At 36.9% G+C, this 16,577-nt stretch overlaps 1 protein-coding gene across 9 annotated transcripts in view; it reads right to left on the reverse strand.

Moving 5' to 3' along the window:
- Positions 1 to 16,577, reverse strand: part of CEP192 (centrosomal protein 192) — a 132,791-nt gene that overhangs the window by 40,134 nt on the left and 76,080 nt on the right. For all 9 annotated transcript variants that reach the window (XM_063077295.1, XM_063077297.1, XM_063077292.1 and 6 more), the window contains 10 exons: positions 16,105 to 16,335; positions 7,291 to 7,416; positions 6,956 to 7,099; positions 6,759 to 6,822; positions 6,197 to 6,336; positions 6,001 to 6,093; positions 5,374 to 5,492; positions 4,171 to 4,350; positions 413 to 503; positions 77 to 253 (listed from right to left, as the gene is read on the reverse strand). In XM_063077295.1, the coding sequence (XP_062933365.1) occupies positions 77 to 253; positions 413 to 503; positions 4,171 to 4,350; positions 5,374 to 5,492; positions 6,001 to 6,093; positions 6,197 to 6,336; positions 6,759 to 6,822; positions 6,956 to 7,099; positions 7,291 to 7,416; positions 16,105 to 16,335 (1,365 nt within the window). The remainder of the gene's footprint in view (positions 1 to 76; positions 254 to 412; positions 504 to 4,170; positions 4,351 to 5,373; positions 5,493 to 6,000; positions 6,094 to 6,196; positions 6,337 to 6,758; positions 6,823 to 6,955; positions 7,100 to 7,290; positions 7,417 to 16,104; positions 16,336 to 16,577) is intronic.

The following is a 16,577-nucleotide window of genomic DNA, read 5'->3' on the forward strand; positions in this document are numbered from 1 at the left end:
GCAGAGTATATATGACTTTGAACCAACAGTTATGTCATAAACTCCATGGGAGGAAAAAACAATCAAATTATCTTACTGTGAACTTAATGCCTGGTTGTGATCGATTTCCAAGCTGTTTGATTTCTAGTTTAGCCAACATACAAGATAATCGAGTAGGTGCAAATAATACAGAGATGATAATGTCTTCTTTCGGGCCAATTCTGATCTCATAGTTACTGGTCAATCGTTCTTCTGAACCAAAGGTATTCTGAAACTACAATTTAAAAACAGTCATAAAACAAAGCTGTAGCACAAATAGAATATACAGTTAACACAAACTCTTGAAAAGATGAGTAACACAAAGTGGTCTGCATATATAAGTGTCCTGACCTAGACAACACAGACAGAACAGGAGAGTATGCACTCTACGAACCTGAAAGCAGTCCTGATCTTGTCCTCTAATAAGCAGTCGTAAGTGTTGGGTTGCAGATGTAGAATTATTTCTTAAAGCTAGTTTCTGAAGCCTAAAAACAATTGCACATTTTAAATGAGGTTTTCCTGTATGGACATTGCTACAATTATAAAAATGAAGCCAATTAAAACCAACCACAATGTCTAGAAATGGACTGATTGCACATGCTACCTTAGCAAACTAGAATTGTCTCTCTGTGGTCCTAGAAAGCTACAGTTCTGAAAACATAGTCTCAAGACTCACCTTTTCAGAGAACCTTCTTGGAATTATAGCTCCTCGGCTGACCTGACCTTATTGTTTATACTCTATGTATAGTTATTATCTTTCTTATAAAACATCAGTCAATAAAAATCCATGTTAAGAAATTCATTAAATCATTAAGTCAATACCACACCTACTTGGAATACCTAGCTCAGCCTAACTTTCAGGGTACTAAAGGCTCATGAGAAAAGTAGCCTTTTAAATAATATATTGAATTAACCCTATTTTTTAAAAATTACAAGGCAAGTAGAAGGAACATACGAACAGCAGTTGGCTGACAGTAAGAAAGCCCTTCAATATTTAAAACTATATGAATCTTCTCTTCATTGGAGAATACAGAATATGTGCATAAACCTGTATTTTACTGGAAGTTTGAAGATCAGCAGTTAATAAATTATTTAAGCTGTGGTCTACGCCTCGTCCACCTTGTATAAGGCCAAGCCCATTGACTATCGGCACCCCTGGGAAAAGCCTTCCACATGTCCACTGAATGGGGAAAACTTCCTGAAAGAAACATCACTGTATAAAGTTTTCATTTTTATTTATTCTTAATTGTTAAAGAGATGAGGTTATCATTTTAAGAAGTACAGTTATCAAGGCAGGGGGATAAGCTTGTTTTCTAGTTTTAAAAAGAATATACAAAACATATTCAAAATAAAAAGGGTAAACATCTTTCCTCTGTAAAGAGTCCACACAAGTTAATAAGAAAAAAATACTAAAATTCTAACCAGCAAATAGCCAAAGCATATAAGCAGACTTTTGAGGAAGAAACTAGAATGAATGAACAAATAGTTATATGAAAAAATATAGAAGTTTAACTGGAAACCCAAAATTTTCAAGTTGAAATGAAATTCTACTTTGGACCATTTTATACTTGGAAAACACAATGGTAATTTGTTAATTATCATTCCTATCTGCAGCTGAGGCAAAACCCATTAACTTGATAATATGCCCTGCAAATTACTTACTTATTAATCTGTTCCCTGTACTCATCCTCTGCTCACTTCAAATCTCCCTTCTGCAACAGGACCTTCTCTCTGCATGAGAAGCACCATCAACTGCCAGAGGCAGACCAGTTCTCGCAGGACTGGCAGCTCCTACATCTCACCCAAGCCACTCTTATGGACAAGGAGCACTACAGGATTTTCAGGCCAATTCCCTGCACCTGCATGGGGCTTACTCATGCATTTGCTGGAGTAGAAGGAATTATAGGAACTCTGCAGGAGGAAGTGAAGTCATGAAGTGTGAGCAGCCTGAATGCCCCTCACTCAGAAAGGGGCTAGGTAAAAAAAAAAATGCTGCTGACAAGTCCAAAAGCATACATAAGACAGTTCCCCTGTGTTCAACTTAACAAACATTAATTTTCAATTTAAAAAACGTTTACGAAGTGTTAATTTTGTTTTAAATAAACTATAAGTGAGATTTCAGGATGGTACGGCATCTGAGGAGTGGCTGGATTTTAAGAACAGCCATCTCCACTATATTAATCATGTGTTACAAATTTTATCGCAGCATAGAGAATTCTATCAAGATCAACATAAGGATAATTGTGGCTCTTACTCAAATTTTCTTCTGCCTGTGACTTAATGGACAAGATCAGTTATAGGATAAGCTGTGTACCAAAAGGGACACTCAGTAATTGAAGCTTTTCAGAGTCTGCACTTTAATAATTAGATAGCACATTAATAATAACTATGATTGCTAGGGCATCCTGTAAGGTAATGTCCTTTTGCTTTTTAACTAACACATTGGTGGGTGAGCAGAACAGTTAAATGATTTTGGCCACCTTCCATAGCAAAGAGCTTAAGGGCCTCAATCAACAATTTGTACATATATTGGAGCAGACCACAAATTAATGTTTTAAGGAAAATTTTGTCAGACACTCTTCAGGCTCAATTGTATAGAACTGGAAAAGCCTTCTAGATGGACATGTGTCCTTACTCTGCCTTGCCCGTCAACATATTTCAATCCCCCCAATTCTATTTTAACTGGCTGCAAAAGCACATGACACAATACAGGAGCTACTGAAGAGGGGTATTTCCTCAAACTCACCTCCACTTGGCAGTTTTCAAAAGCCTAGCTGAGGGAAATATTTGCAGGGAGCTGCTTAAAGAACATATGCTCCATCCGTTCTTCTAAGTGACCTAAATTATCTCAAACAACCACATGGTTTTAGCAAGACCCAGAGTAGTGCCTGTGATGCACCACGCTCTGGTGTCACGCTTCCAAAGCAAACTGCAGAACAGCACCTAAGCGGGGAGGGGGACATCCTAGGAAATGGGATGCACTATTTACTGTAAAGTTGTGTTTGAGATTCACTGCATTACACACATTTATCTTTGAAAGGACCCCTGGAAGAACCATCTCTCAAAAGTCTGTGGTAGGAACAGTTAGTTGTACTTCTCTCAAGCAAGAATTAGTTTATTTTTAGCATCTGAACAGTGTGGTTCATTTAACTGATGACGTGACTCTCTGTACAGCAGTGGGTAGGAGGGTCAGGGCTAAGCGTACAGGGTCTCAAAGCAGCCTTCAGGGTGCTGCCTTTATGCTCCACTGCATTTCATTTTCCCACAGAAGCCATTTATCACTTCACTGTTTTACCCTACAGTGTCTTTTTCAAAGCTGCTTTTAGAACAAGACAAGGCACAGATGACTGCACGGATGGTTAAGCAGATGGACGAAATGTGTAAAGTCAGGAGGTTTGTAACTTTAAAGAAGTAGTTTCTTCACATCTGTAGTAGATATTCATCCAGAAGACCCTCATCTCCCAGGTACCACAGAAATGTGTGGGTAAAAATTTAGAACAAACACCAAAGTGCAAAATATAAACAAGTAAACATTTAGGTTTAATAATTACCTACATTGTTCATTAGAAGAGTTTACTAATTTTAGGTCTATAAAAAAAAGTTAACGATGCTGCTAAGCTTATGAAGGAAAAAACTATTTCTATACTATATATTCTATATGCCAACTAATTTTATTAACCCAGAGTTATTCAGAATTTATAATCAAAGTAAATAAAAATAAAATTAGAGATAAAACTCACATTAAACTATGACAGAATATATCTGCACCATTAGAGACCTCTTGCACTCTTAAATATTATACTAAGTATTCACCAACTAGAAGACTGCAAACTCCTTAAAACAGCATACAATGTATGATTATTTTTTCTTCCTTTCCATAATGCTTTCCTCAGAAGAAACATACATGTTCTTAATTGCCTAAATTTGGTAACTGGCAGAAAATTCACCAGAGTCAAAGAAAATTAAAAATTCTTTGGGTTGGGGAAATCTCTAATTAAAAAATTAAGATTCATAACAGAAAGATTAAGTGAATTTAAGATAGATTTACATCAATTCTGAAAACAGGGAGGCGGTCATAATTAACACAGCAGAGAATAAGATTAGGCAACGAAAGCAGACCCTCAGCACACCAAGCTCCAAGTGTACACTTACTGTGTTCTTCCAAGAGGGACACCTCCCCAAGCCAGAAACTGCTTGTTGGACAAAATTGATGGAATATCTGAACAGCAAGATCCAGGTGGCAGAGGTTTACTTCCTGGAGAAACTATTACTTCGCCTTTTAATACTACTTCATACTGAGGTCCAAATGGCTGCACAAATATTTTCAAGATCCTAACAAAGGAAGAAAACCTAAGTTGAATGTCCCGTATTCACTCTTTTTTTTTTTTTTTTCTTTTTTTTTTTTTTTCTTTTAAAAGATGACCGGTAAGGGGATCTTAACCCTTAACTTGGTGTTGTCAGCACCACGCTCAGCCAGTGAGCGAACCGGCCATCCGTATATGGGATCCGAACCCGGGGCCTTGGTGTTATCAGCACCGCACTCTCCCGAGTGAGCCACGGGCCGGCCCCCGTATTCACTCTTTTGACAACTATTTTCTACAAGCTTCCTTTGTCCAAGAGACTGAGCTAGGTGTTGAGGATACAATGACATTCTCATCCTTAGAGCTTATGTTCCAGAGAAGACTACAGACAAGGAAAGAGACAATCATAATAACACCTACATGAGACGTCATGGTGCTACAGGAATACTATTTATGAGGAATTTGGGAAGAGTCAAGGAGAGCTTCCCAGAAGAAGGAGTCAACCCAGGGAAGTTGAGGGCAAGCGTTCCAGGCACAAGTGCAGGCCAGACTCTTCCCTTCTTCTGTAGGGCCATAATAGCAGACTGAGCCCATGGAAGCATTCTGTAACCCAAGCTGGTGGACAAGCCCTGTGTGTTTCAGAGGACAGTGTACATTAAGCTGGGTTTCTGCAAACTTGAGAGCCAGAAACTCACAGGCCTGGAGAAGGGGTGGGGGAAAGTATCTTGAATTAACTGACAAGGACAATTAATGGTTTCATGGGAGAAAAATAAAAAGCTAACGAGAAACATCAAAATGACGTTTTATTCTTTACTTTTGCCAGAATATATTTGAAAATAGTGATTTCATCATTTCTATACAGTTGGTTTAAAAGAAGATTTTTAGTAACAAGAAGAAGAAACTCTGAGGCTAAATGAAAGTGGTTAATTAAGCAGAGCTATATTATTTACAAGGTATAGTAAAATATGTAGTTTACCATTCAGGCTGTGATCTAAGTGAGAGGCTGTTTTGAGAGATGAGTAAAAACTAGTCATTACAAATATTTTAATATTACCTTTCCTCACAGACTTTGACATCCTTTGGAATAAATGAAACTATAACTTCACGTTCTTCTCCAGGTTTAAGGAATAGATTCTCTGGATCCACTGAAAAGTGACTTCCTTGTTCTGGGACCTAAACAGTGATACAGTCATAACTAAAGGCTGACTTATACAGATGTGGCTCTCTCCCAGGCACTCCTTTTAACTACGTGCCTTTGTCATTTACTATGATGGGTTATTTGTCCCTCCCTCCTTGTCCATCACTGTCCCAACTTGTCTTATCTCCTGGAAAGGATATTTCTTCCTCCTTCTTCCTCCGTACCAATCCCTATCTCTCACCCCCATCTCCACTTCCCGGTTACTAACACTCTCTCCCTCACCTGTGAGTCTAGAAATAATGCCTTATGCATGTGTCTCACTCTTCTCCAACTCCACCTAACCACAGGATGATATGCAAAGCTTTCAGGAACCAATCTAGAATGTCATTCCTATATTCAAAACTTTAGGCTTCAGAGTTAAAATTTTCACACTAGTGTTAACACCAAGTTTTAAATCCTCACGGCACTGACAGGGCAGGCAGCACAGCAACCCCCAGCAGGTGAGTAAAGACTAGTTTACAGCATTTGGACAGGAGCTCCTACCTTGATGTCTAAATAAACTGCAATATTCCCAGCATTTTTCAAAGGTAAGTGTTGCTTTGTTAAGGAATCCACACTGGCCAACAAATGCATAGTCTAGAGGATGGGGCAAAACAGGTATGTTTAAAAAACTGTCACAATTAAAGTGAAATCAACCTGAACATGAAAGAAAACAGGCGAAGAGGAACAGTGGGGGTACCTGTAAGTCCCTCGGAGCATGTATCCTAGCTACTCCTGCTCTTGCCCGGAGACCAACGCTTCTAAGAACTGGTGTAGGGTTTGGGCTGTCAACTTCTATATCAACTCTTGCCAAGAATTCTTCTGCTGAGTCTAGAATCTCTACAAAAGTTCATTCCTTTAGTTCAGACACCAGATATTTAATTCTAAATGTCATCAGCAGTCCCACACAAAGCTCGTAGGGGTTGTAACAAAATTTAGGCAAGAGGATTTTCAAAAGAATTAAAAGAGGAATAGAAATGAGTGGAGAAAATGTAGAAAAAGAAAGAAAACATCCAACTGGTAGATGTGATAAGATCAATTAAAAGAAAATATCCCAAAAGGTTTTTAGCAGTACTTGCTCGGGTTACCCACTTTCATGGATTTGACCCAAAACAGCATGACATCTGTCCCATTTTCAAAACATAAAATACAGGAAAAAATACTCAAAGTACTCACATTTAGTGACAGAGAAAATAAGCTTCAAATTTGTAGTTTATTTAGCTATAGAGTGAAGCAATTCCCACAAAATTTAAATATGATACCTGAAAAACTGATTCGTTTCTTTGGACTATGGAAAAGAACCCAAATTATCAGAAATTCTGGATCCTATAAAATAAGAAAGAAAAAAATTTTTTAAATGTGTACCGATATTAAGATTGAAATCTTAATGAAAGAAAGCATTTTGGAAACTTAACTTCCCCTTTAATTCTAAGCCAACACTTCAACCCACCCACCCTACCTGTCCATCGTAACTGGCAGGCATCAGGTGATTGACCACTGAAGTGGCTGCCAGCTGAGTGACTACATCAGCATAAGGAGCAGCTTTCACAGAAGCACAGATGGGTTCCTTGGAAAACGTGAAGCAGCGCCAGGCTATCGCATCCTGTTCAGAAACAGAAGAATCAGATTCAGTACAGCTAACAGTGTTACGTTAAACTTGATAAATTTGATGGAATCCTTAACCAAAAAAATGTACTTTCACAAGAAAAATGAACTAAGAATGATATTAGCAGTATCCATAATTCCAAACCAACGTACTCTGTAAACAGCTTCTTACCGTATGCTAGTACTTACAGCATTAATAATCAGTCTGATTGGCACGGTGGCATGTGTCCTATTTATCAATTTTAATGGGAGAGCTTTCCAACCTCCGTAAGTCAAATCACCAAAATCAAGAACATCTTTCTTGTCTGTTTTTACCTAATTACAAAAAAAGGGACTAATTTATGGAAAGCAATATTATTAATAAATATTGCAGCTTATGTTCATACCACTGCCTTTTCTAGGCACAAATTAAGAGTCAGCATTAAAGGTAAAGTTACCTATTTCTCCCAGGCTATTTTACAATTGCTTTTTTTCTACAAAAATAAATGTTAAATTCTTCTTTTGAAGTAGCCTATGTACCCAAATATACTATAGAATAAAGCAGTATCTTAGCTGATGCTACTCTGAAGAGACTATTAGATCTTAAGAGAAATTGACAATTTTATAAATCTCCCTTCACTATTAGAATATTGACTTCTCAATTCCCTTTAAACATACCATGACTGTTTGATTAGAACGTCATCAGTTGATTAGAACTGACATCAGTTGATGTCACCAACATCAGTTGATTAGAACGTAGCCTTATAACACCAAGATCATGGGTTCAGATTCCCATACTGGGCAGCCACCAAAAAAGACAGAAAAACATTGCCTAACAATCTTGAGGTAAATGATAGAAATCATTCATGTACAACAAAAATATCATGAATACTTTGGCATTTTCAGATTTAATACAAACATCTGAAATAATGAAAATGTTTAAAAATATCAAAATAGACATATCAAAAGTTTAAAACAAGTGCCTACTACCACAACAGGCTGACTTCTATAAATTTGGGAGACCAAGGTACACAGAACCCTCATACCAACACATGTAGAAATGCTGGACGATATTTAACACACACACACACAATGTTTTTTTTCCCCTTAGCCAAACATAAAATGAAGTGAAATCAAAGACAGATTGACAAGCAGGAGATGACCTTCGTGGTGGCTCATGAATGTCTGGGGTTCAGATTCACCCGCAGGTGATTGAGCTTTAACGCCCTACTGAGAATGGAAGACATGACCTCAAGCTTGTGGGCAGAGCAAGGCTGGAATGGAATTTGAACTCCATGCATAAAGTCGAGAATTCCAGAGTGCCCTTTCTGGAAATGAAAAGAGAACTGGAAGAACTCTGTTCACACGTATGGGGGGGACAACAGAGAACCTGTCCAAGGTGGACGGGTATGGAAAGATCACTTGCAAGAATGTGAAAGGCTGGGCCTAGGCCACACCAGCACAGGGGCCCCACGTGGAGAGTGATAAAGCCTTCAGTGACTCCAGCATTTCTACAACTTGCTCTCTAGGGACACCTCCAAATACCAGGCCAGAGGTGTTCCCTACTGCAAAAGGCAGCCTCAACAAATGTGAGCTCATATTAAAAAATTTTAAATATTATTTTAAAAACTGGAACATAATCAGGAAGATCCAGCAAAAGTAACTAGCAGAGGCATTAATACTCCAAGAATAGAAACAATCTGAAGTGAACTACAAAATAAGTTCATTTTAAATACAAATAAGAGAATGATAGAGGGAAAAGCAAAGATGTATGACTCAACAGTGAGCAAAAACGTGTAACAACTTAGTCAATCTGTTACAGAATTTTAATATTGGGATTTTAAAAACCATTTGGAACTAAAACATTAGTCAAAGATAATAAAGAAGAAAAAAAGATCACTAAAATGGTCAAAGCTTAATGTGATGTTTGGGAACAGAACGGAGGTCCTGATTAGTTTCTGCCTCGGGTAACCAATTTGCAAAAATGGGAATAAAAATGTATAATTTCAAAACTAATGCAAAAGAAGGAAAAAAGAAAATTTAATCCATCCAAAAGGAGTCACAAAAGGGAGGTGGGGTATGGAAAAATTTCGGCTGAATTTTTAAGAGACATTATAATAAAACTGATGTTGAAAACTCAAAAATAAAGAGATGGAAATAGATATAACAAGAAATTAGTAATGAAAAGAAAGATCATATAGCAATATTGATACCAGACAAAATAGACTTTAAGACAAAAGGAACCATTTCACTTAGAATAAAACAATCCTAAGCCTAAACACACGTACCAACATAGCTGCAAAATACCTAAGAAGAAATTGACAAAATTTATAATTCTCCTTATAGGAGAAATTTCAAATTTACAACCACCTTTCTCAGAAGCTGAAAGACTAAGCAAACAAAAATATTAGTAATGATCCAGAAGATTTGAACTACAGAGTAACAGACCAGAGCTAAAAGGGCACCCAAGACAAGGAGACATTCTTTTTAAGTAATTAAGAAACATCAATATATACTAAAAACATACTAGATTACAAATTCAATCTATCTTCATCCCACATTCTGACCGCAAGGGAGAAAATAGGAAAAATAAAGGCCCCAAAAATATTTGGAAATTATAAACGCATTTAAAAATCTTTCTGGCCAACTTTAACATGGAAACTTTTAGCAATGTGGAAGAAATAGCTAACTGACTACATTCATTGGTTTTGGTACATACATATGCAAACAATATTCTAAAAACCATAGAAATTTAGAAACACAGCTGTTTGCACTTTTGATTTGAATTAATCGAGCCCCTACTATGTGCCAAGCACTGTTCTGGACATGAACAAAAGAGACGAAGTTGCCACCAAGTGGTCTGCACACCTGGGAGGGAGGGAGCTCAGACAATAACAATAAACAGTGAATATTTGATATGTCAAGTGGTAAAAAGCACTAAACAGAAAGTAATGTAGGATACAGGGAAGTGGGAGGGTGGAGATGAGGGACAGGCAGGGGCTGCCATTCCATAACAACTATCAGTGACATCTGAGCAGAGACCCAGAGAAAGTGAAAGTGAAGCACAGTTATCTATGGGAGAAGGATTCCAGTCAGAAAACAATGGCATTCAACTTGGACAGGGATCGTCAATCCTCGTGGCTTCTTCATCACCAGAGATACTTTCTGAGCTGTCTGACAGGTGTCCAAAAAGTTCAATCTTCACATGCATCCAAACTGACCCCACAACACTTTTTAATGTGATGCTGTCACTAAAAGTTATTCTAAGCTGAAACACTCATTCCTATAACATAGGGCAGTTGTTTTTATTTATTCTGTACATATATGTTCAAGATTTCCCCCACCTAACCATTTACCATAGTTGCTGAAAATGATATATTTAAAACACTAATATATAATATGTAATATTTATATACCACCAGAAATAATCACTAAATGTGGTTAAATTTCTTAGTCTCTTTTTGTTTGTTTGTTGCGTTTTAATCTTTTTTTTATTTTGTTAATCTCCTTTTATTAAAACCAATTATGTCAAGTGACTTTTCAGCACATCCTAAACCAACACCCACTCAAGTAATTACAGGCTAATGCATCATTCCCAAGTAATGAATTTGTAAAAACACAGTATTAAGCCTTCCTCTTTTCCAAGGGATACGTTTATAGAGGAGAAAAAAAGAAACCTTGTCTTATATTTGAGACACAGGGTCTTACCTGACTATGTTATATTTAAAATTTCAGCCCAACCAAAAAACAATTAAGTTGAAAAGAGCCAAGCAACGGGGGCTGGCCAGTTAGTTCAGTTGGTCAGAGCATGGTGCTGATAACACCAAGGTACAAGGTTCGACCCCTGTACCAGCCAGCCATGAAAACAAAACAAAAAACAAAATAAAGCCAAGGAATGGAAGAAAATAATCAAAAAGCATAATAATTGGAAAAGAATTATGATCTACAATATAAAAAACATGTACAAAAATCGATAAAGAAAGAAAAATGGGCAAGAAACATATGAACAGCAAGTTCAGAGAAGAGGAAACCCAAACGGCTAATAAAAATATAAAAAGATGCTCAACATCGCTAGTTATCCAAGCATGGAAATTAAAACATACGTTATTTCACATCCAAGAAATAAGCATACAATTAAAAGTCTAACAATAGCCACACAGAAGCAGACTAGAGAGCACACTCAGGGTCCTAGGCAAAAGGCTGTGGGCTGCAGCCCCCTCCACCCAGAAGCAGGCAAGAGAACACACTGAAAACACCACTTTCATATGGGTGGCCCACCAAAGCTACCGCCACAGTCAGGGCTGCCAAAAAAGAGGCTCAACGCTACAGCCACAGTCCCTGCTGGACTCTTGACTGCATTGACACAATGAGAGTCACCAGAAGCAGAAAATGAGGACATCTCTCTCCTCAAAGCCCACTCCAGAGTAACAGAAGCAACTGCTCTACCAGATGATCAGACATCAATGCAGAGATACTACAAATACAAATAAACAAGAAAATATAACATCACCAAAAGAATATAGCAATTCTCAAATTCTAGACCCTATAAAGCAGGAGACCCTTGAAATGACTGAAAAGGAATTCTGAGCAAAAATCTAAAAGGAAACTCACTGAGATATGAGAAGACTCAGACGACATAATAAAGTGAGGGGAAAAAAATTCCAGGAGATGAAGGAGGAAATTTACAAAGAGACTGATACCTTATGAAAGAATGTAGCAGAACTAATGGAACTGAAAGATTCACTCAATAAAATTAAAAAAACACAAGAAGAGCTTAAGCAGCAGGCTAGAACAAGCAGAGGAAAGAATTTCTGATCTTGAAGACAGTCTTTTCAAAATAACCCAAGCAGGAAAAAAAAAAAGGAAAAAAAAATTTTTTTAAATGAAGAAAATCTAGGAGAGCTAGCAGACAACCTTAAGCACACAAACATTCAAATCATGGGTGTTCCAGAAGGGGAGGAGAAAGGAAAAGGCATAGAAAACCTATTCAACAAAATAGTAACAAAAAACTTCCCAGACACAGAGAGACCTTCAGATCCAGGAGTCTCAAAGCTCCCCAAACAGATTGAACCCCAAAAGATCCTCCAAGACACATTAAAACTGGCAAAGCTCAAAGACAAAGAGAGAATCTTAAAAGAAGCAAGAGAAAAGCATCAAGTCACCTATAAGGGAGTCCCTATTCAACTAACAGCAGGGTTCTCAACAGAAACTCTACAGGCCCAAAGAAAATGGGATGATATATTCAAATTACTAAAAGAAAAACTGCCAGCCGAGAATACTATACCCAGTAAAGCTATCCTTCAGAAATTAGGAAAAAAATAGTATTTTCCAGACAAACATAAACTGCAGGAGTTCACCACCACACGACCAGCCCTACAAGAAATACTGAAGGAAGTCCTGCATCTAGACTGAATCCAAAAAACAATAATCACTACACAAATACACAAGAAAGAACAAATCCTTCTGGTAGAACAAAAATGTAAACAAGAAAGAGAAAGAAACTAAATCTTACCACCGCAAAAAACCATGGTGACAATGTAATAATGCCCCTGCTTTATTTCTGATTTTAGTAATTTCTTTCTTCTTTTTTCTTGGTCAGTCTAGATAAAAGCATGCAAATTTTGTTATCTTTTTAAAGAATCAACTTTTGGTTTTATTGATTTTCTCTGTTGCTTTTTAATTCACTATTTGATATATTTCTGTTGTAATCTTTGTTATTTCCTATTTATATTTGCTTTTGGTTTAGTTTTCTCTACTTTTTCTATTTTCTTAAGGTAGAAGTTTACATTACTGATTTGAGATTTTTTGTGCTTTTAATATAGGAGTTTACAAGCATGAATTTTCTTCTAAGCATTGCATGAGCCCTGCATCCTATAAATTTTGGTATGTTGTGCTTTGATCTTTATCTCAAAGCACTCTCTAATTTCTCTGTGACGACTCTTTTTACCTATCGTTAATTTAGGAGAGTGTTGTTTAATTTCCACACATTTGTGAATTTTCTAAATTCTAAATTTTCTAAATAACACTCCTGTTATTGTGGTCAGAGAACATATTTTCTGTGATCTTATTAGTCTTAAAAAAAAAAAAAAAGGAAAAATTTAAACAACAAAGTTTTCCATTATTTTCAATTCTATTTTTCCACAAACTTTTTGAAGTGCTCTTGTGTTTATATTGTTTTATTGATTTTTCTATGCAATTATGTTGCTAAACAGATATTTAATTTCTGTTCTTGATTTCTTTTTATTAAATGGACTTGTTGATTTGCTTAGAAATTAATTCACCTCTGAAGTTTATTCAATCTTTCTCTGTTGAAATTAATTAATATTTGCATGTTTTTGAAAGAGTTTAGAGAGCTATTTCAAATAACTGTAGAGATAATGAAATGAAATATGTAAAGTTTAATAAGTTTTACATCTCCGGTTTTTGTGAAAATTTGAAGCCCTACAGAGTAGTTTGCTATTCATCTGCTATTCAGTTTATGTATTTGTTATTGGAACAAATAAACGTACATTTCCTTGCAAAAAATAATTAATTTTTAAAAACTAACAATAATAAATGTTAGCAATAATAGGAACTGTCACACATTTCTTCTGGGAACATAAATTAGAGAGCAATCTGGCAATATCTAGCCAAAATAAAGGTACGTGTACTGTTAAAAATTATGTTTGCTGTCGATACCTGGGAGATCCTTCATCAAGAAAGTAATGTAACAATTTGTATGGGTGGGCCCTCTGTATAAAATTCCTGAACTATGTCTCATAAGGAATGCTGTTCCCTAGTCAAATCCTGCTGTTCCCTCATGGCCCAATTCCTCCTCTAAGTTCCAACCTTCAAGAAGGCAACTTTAACTGGGCTGGTTAACAATGAACTGTCCCTTATACCAGTGGTTCCCAAATACATCAGTATTTTTTTTAAAGTTCCTCAGGTGATTCCAATAAACTGGCCAGATTGGGAATCACCATCTTACACTATCAAATATTACTTATGTGAGTGACTCATGACTTGGAAACTTCAAATATTGCAGAGTTGTAATTTTTCATGTCTGCTACAAAAATGTGAGCTGCTTCAGGGTAGGTTCAAAAGCCTAGAATAATGGAATGTATTGAAATGGAAAAAATCTATGACATTGGTTCTCTGTAGTGTTCAACTGGGTATGATTTGACAATGTCCGAAGTCATTTTCAGTTGCCACAAGTGGAGGAAGCAGTGGTACTACTGACATCTGGTAGGAAGAGGCCAGAGATGCTGCTAAACATCCTACACTGCACAAGACAGCCCCCACCCCCAAGAATTTTCTAGCCCAAAATGTCAATAGTGTCAAACTTGAAAAACCCTGCCCTAGAGAATGGAAAGCATAGCAGAGTTGATTGAAAAGTACATAAAATGTCGCTTAAGCAAAAAGAAAAAGATCATTAAGAGGTTATAAGTTGAGAACATCTACAAACTCTACTTCCTCCTCCATCCCTTAGAAAATAACGTTGTTGTTGAGTGAAGCGACTAAGCATTCCCCTGGGGAATGTGCACTGTGGGGGAAAACCAGCCATCCTTCCTCACACCCCACCTCTAAACTGAATCCCAGGCACAGCTGCGTTGAATGAAACAGCACTTTAACTTCCAGAGAAGCTCAGTAACACCTGTTAAGTGTGGTTAAATAAACACATTAGGTTCAATTCACCTATTAGGAATGAACTAATTTAATTATCATGATAAACTGTTCTACTTTTCCTCTGTTTTGTATTTTCCCCCATCTCTCCCTCCAACATTTCTTGATCTTGTTTAATATGTTAGTTCTGATTTCACTCACTATCAGTTAAAAGGAGAAACTTCCTGTAAAGCAGTGGTTGTGCACTAAGGCTGCAATCTGTAATCATCAGGGAAGATTTAAAATTACTGAGACATGCCCATGTCCTGCTTTCTGATTTAGTTGGTGTGGGTGGGACTCAGGTACCAGGGTGCAACTAAAAGCCCCCAGATATCCTGATCTGACCATCACACATTGTATACAACTACTGAAAGTCAACTTTGTACCCCACATATATGTATAATAAATTATCTTTAAAAAAAAGAAAAAAGCCCTCAGAGTTATTACTATGTGCAGCCATGGTTGAGAGCCATTGTCCTAAACGGGAATTTAATCCAATGAGCATTTATTATCCCAGCTAGGCTAGACCTAAGTCTTTTGTTTCCAAAAATGAGTGACTGTAGAAGAGAAATATTTCTAACTAGCAAGTAATCTCCAGGTGTAGAAAATGTAGGAGAGCATAAACTGCTGGTTCTTTCCTAAATGTATACCTGTAGTGGACTGAATTATGTCCCCCCAAAACTCATTTAAGCTTGAAATGTGTCCCCCAAGTTTTATGTATTAGAAACTTGTCCCCCCAGGACTGTTAAGATGGTGGGAAATCCTATTATGGTAATTGAAAGGTGGAGCCTTCAAGTGGTGATTGGATTGTAGGACCATGCCATAGTGAATGGATTAAAAATGGTGATCAGGGGCATGGTTCTGAGAGTTTTAAAAGGAGAGTTTGTCTCTGCTCTCTCTGCTTCCACCATCTTTAATTGTAAGACCTTCTGGTTCACTGTCACGACCACCAGATGGACTTTGGACTTCCCAGCCTCAGAAACTGTAAGCAATAAATTTTATTTTCTTTGAAAATCACCCAGTTTCAGGTTTTTTGTTATAAGCAACAGAAACAGACTAATATTTAATCATACAATGGAAATCAGTTGGAAAAAAGGGTTTAATGTTATACCCTGCTTTATAAACATCTTAGCAAGCAAGTATATCTATGCTTCTGTAAAACAACAAAAACAATGTTAAATTTTGAAATAAGATATTAACAACCAATGTCTACTTAAAAGTAACTTTGTGGCTCATTTGCCTACAAATTCATTTTTCCCAAGTATTACTTCTAAGGTTAAACGGCCTTCATTAAAAATGGTATGACAAAGACTCATTTACAGTTATGACTCATTTATAGTTATGACTCATTTACAGGTATGACAAAGATTCATTTACAGTTACCTCAATGGCAGGGGTCTCAGCGATAGCAGTGAGAATGACTCTGCTTGCCAAAGCTTCCGCTTGTGCTATCGTCTCAACATCTGCCGAAAACGGCCAAGAAGCAACACTGAATATACATCGGAAAATCCCAGGATCAGATGGTATAAAAAGTACTTTTATCTTTTCTGTGGCATGAGGTCTTATGATGACTTTATTCTTAAAAACTAAACAAGGATATGTTGAAAGATCCACCTTCAAAAAAGAGCCACATGGTTTGTTAGGAAAGGGCTTCACACTGAAAGTCAAGAAGTAGAATCATCTAGTTTAAGACTCCTTTTTCCAGTCACTTGAACTACCATGCCTAGACGTTTATTACCTCTTCAAAAATACCCAAACCTTATAACTCATTATTTTTACAGTACAATTAGTCAAAACGCTTCATAAGTTGGATTGTTCTCACTGCATACAGAGTGCGTCCCCTTAGTTTAAAAGCA

The sequence above is a fragment of the Cynocephalus volans genome, chromosome 13 (genome assembly GCF_027409185.1).
Source record: "Cynocephalus volans isolate mCynVol1 chromosome 13, mCynVol1.pri, whole genome shotgun sequence".
Taxonomy (NCBI): domain Eukaryota; kingdom Metazoa; phylum Chordata; class Mammalia; order Dermoptera; family Cynocephalidae; genus Cynocephalus; species Cynocephalus volans.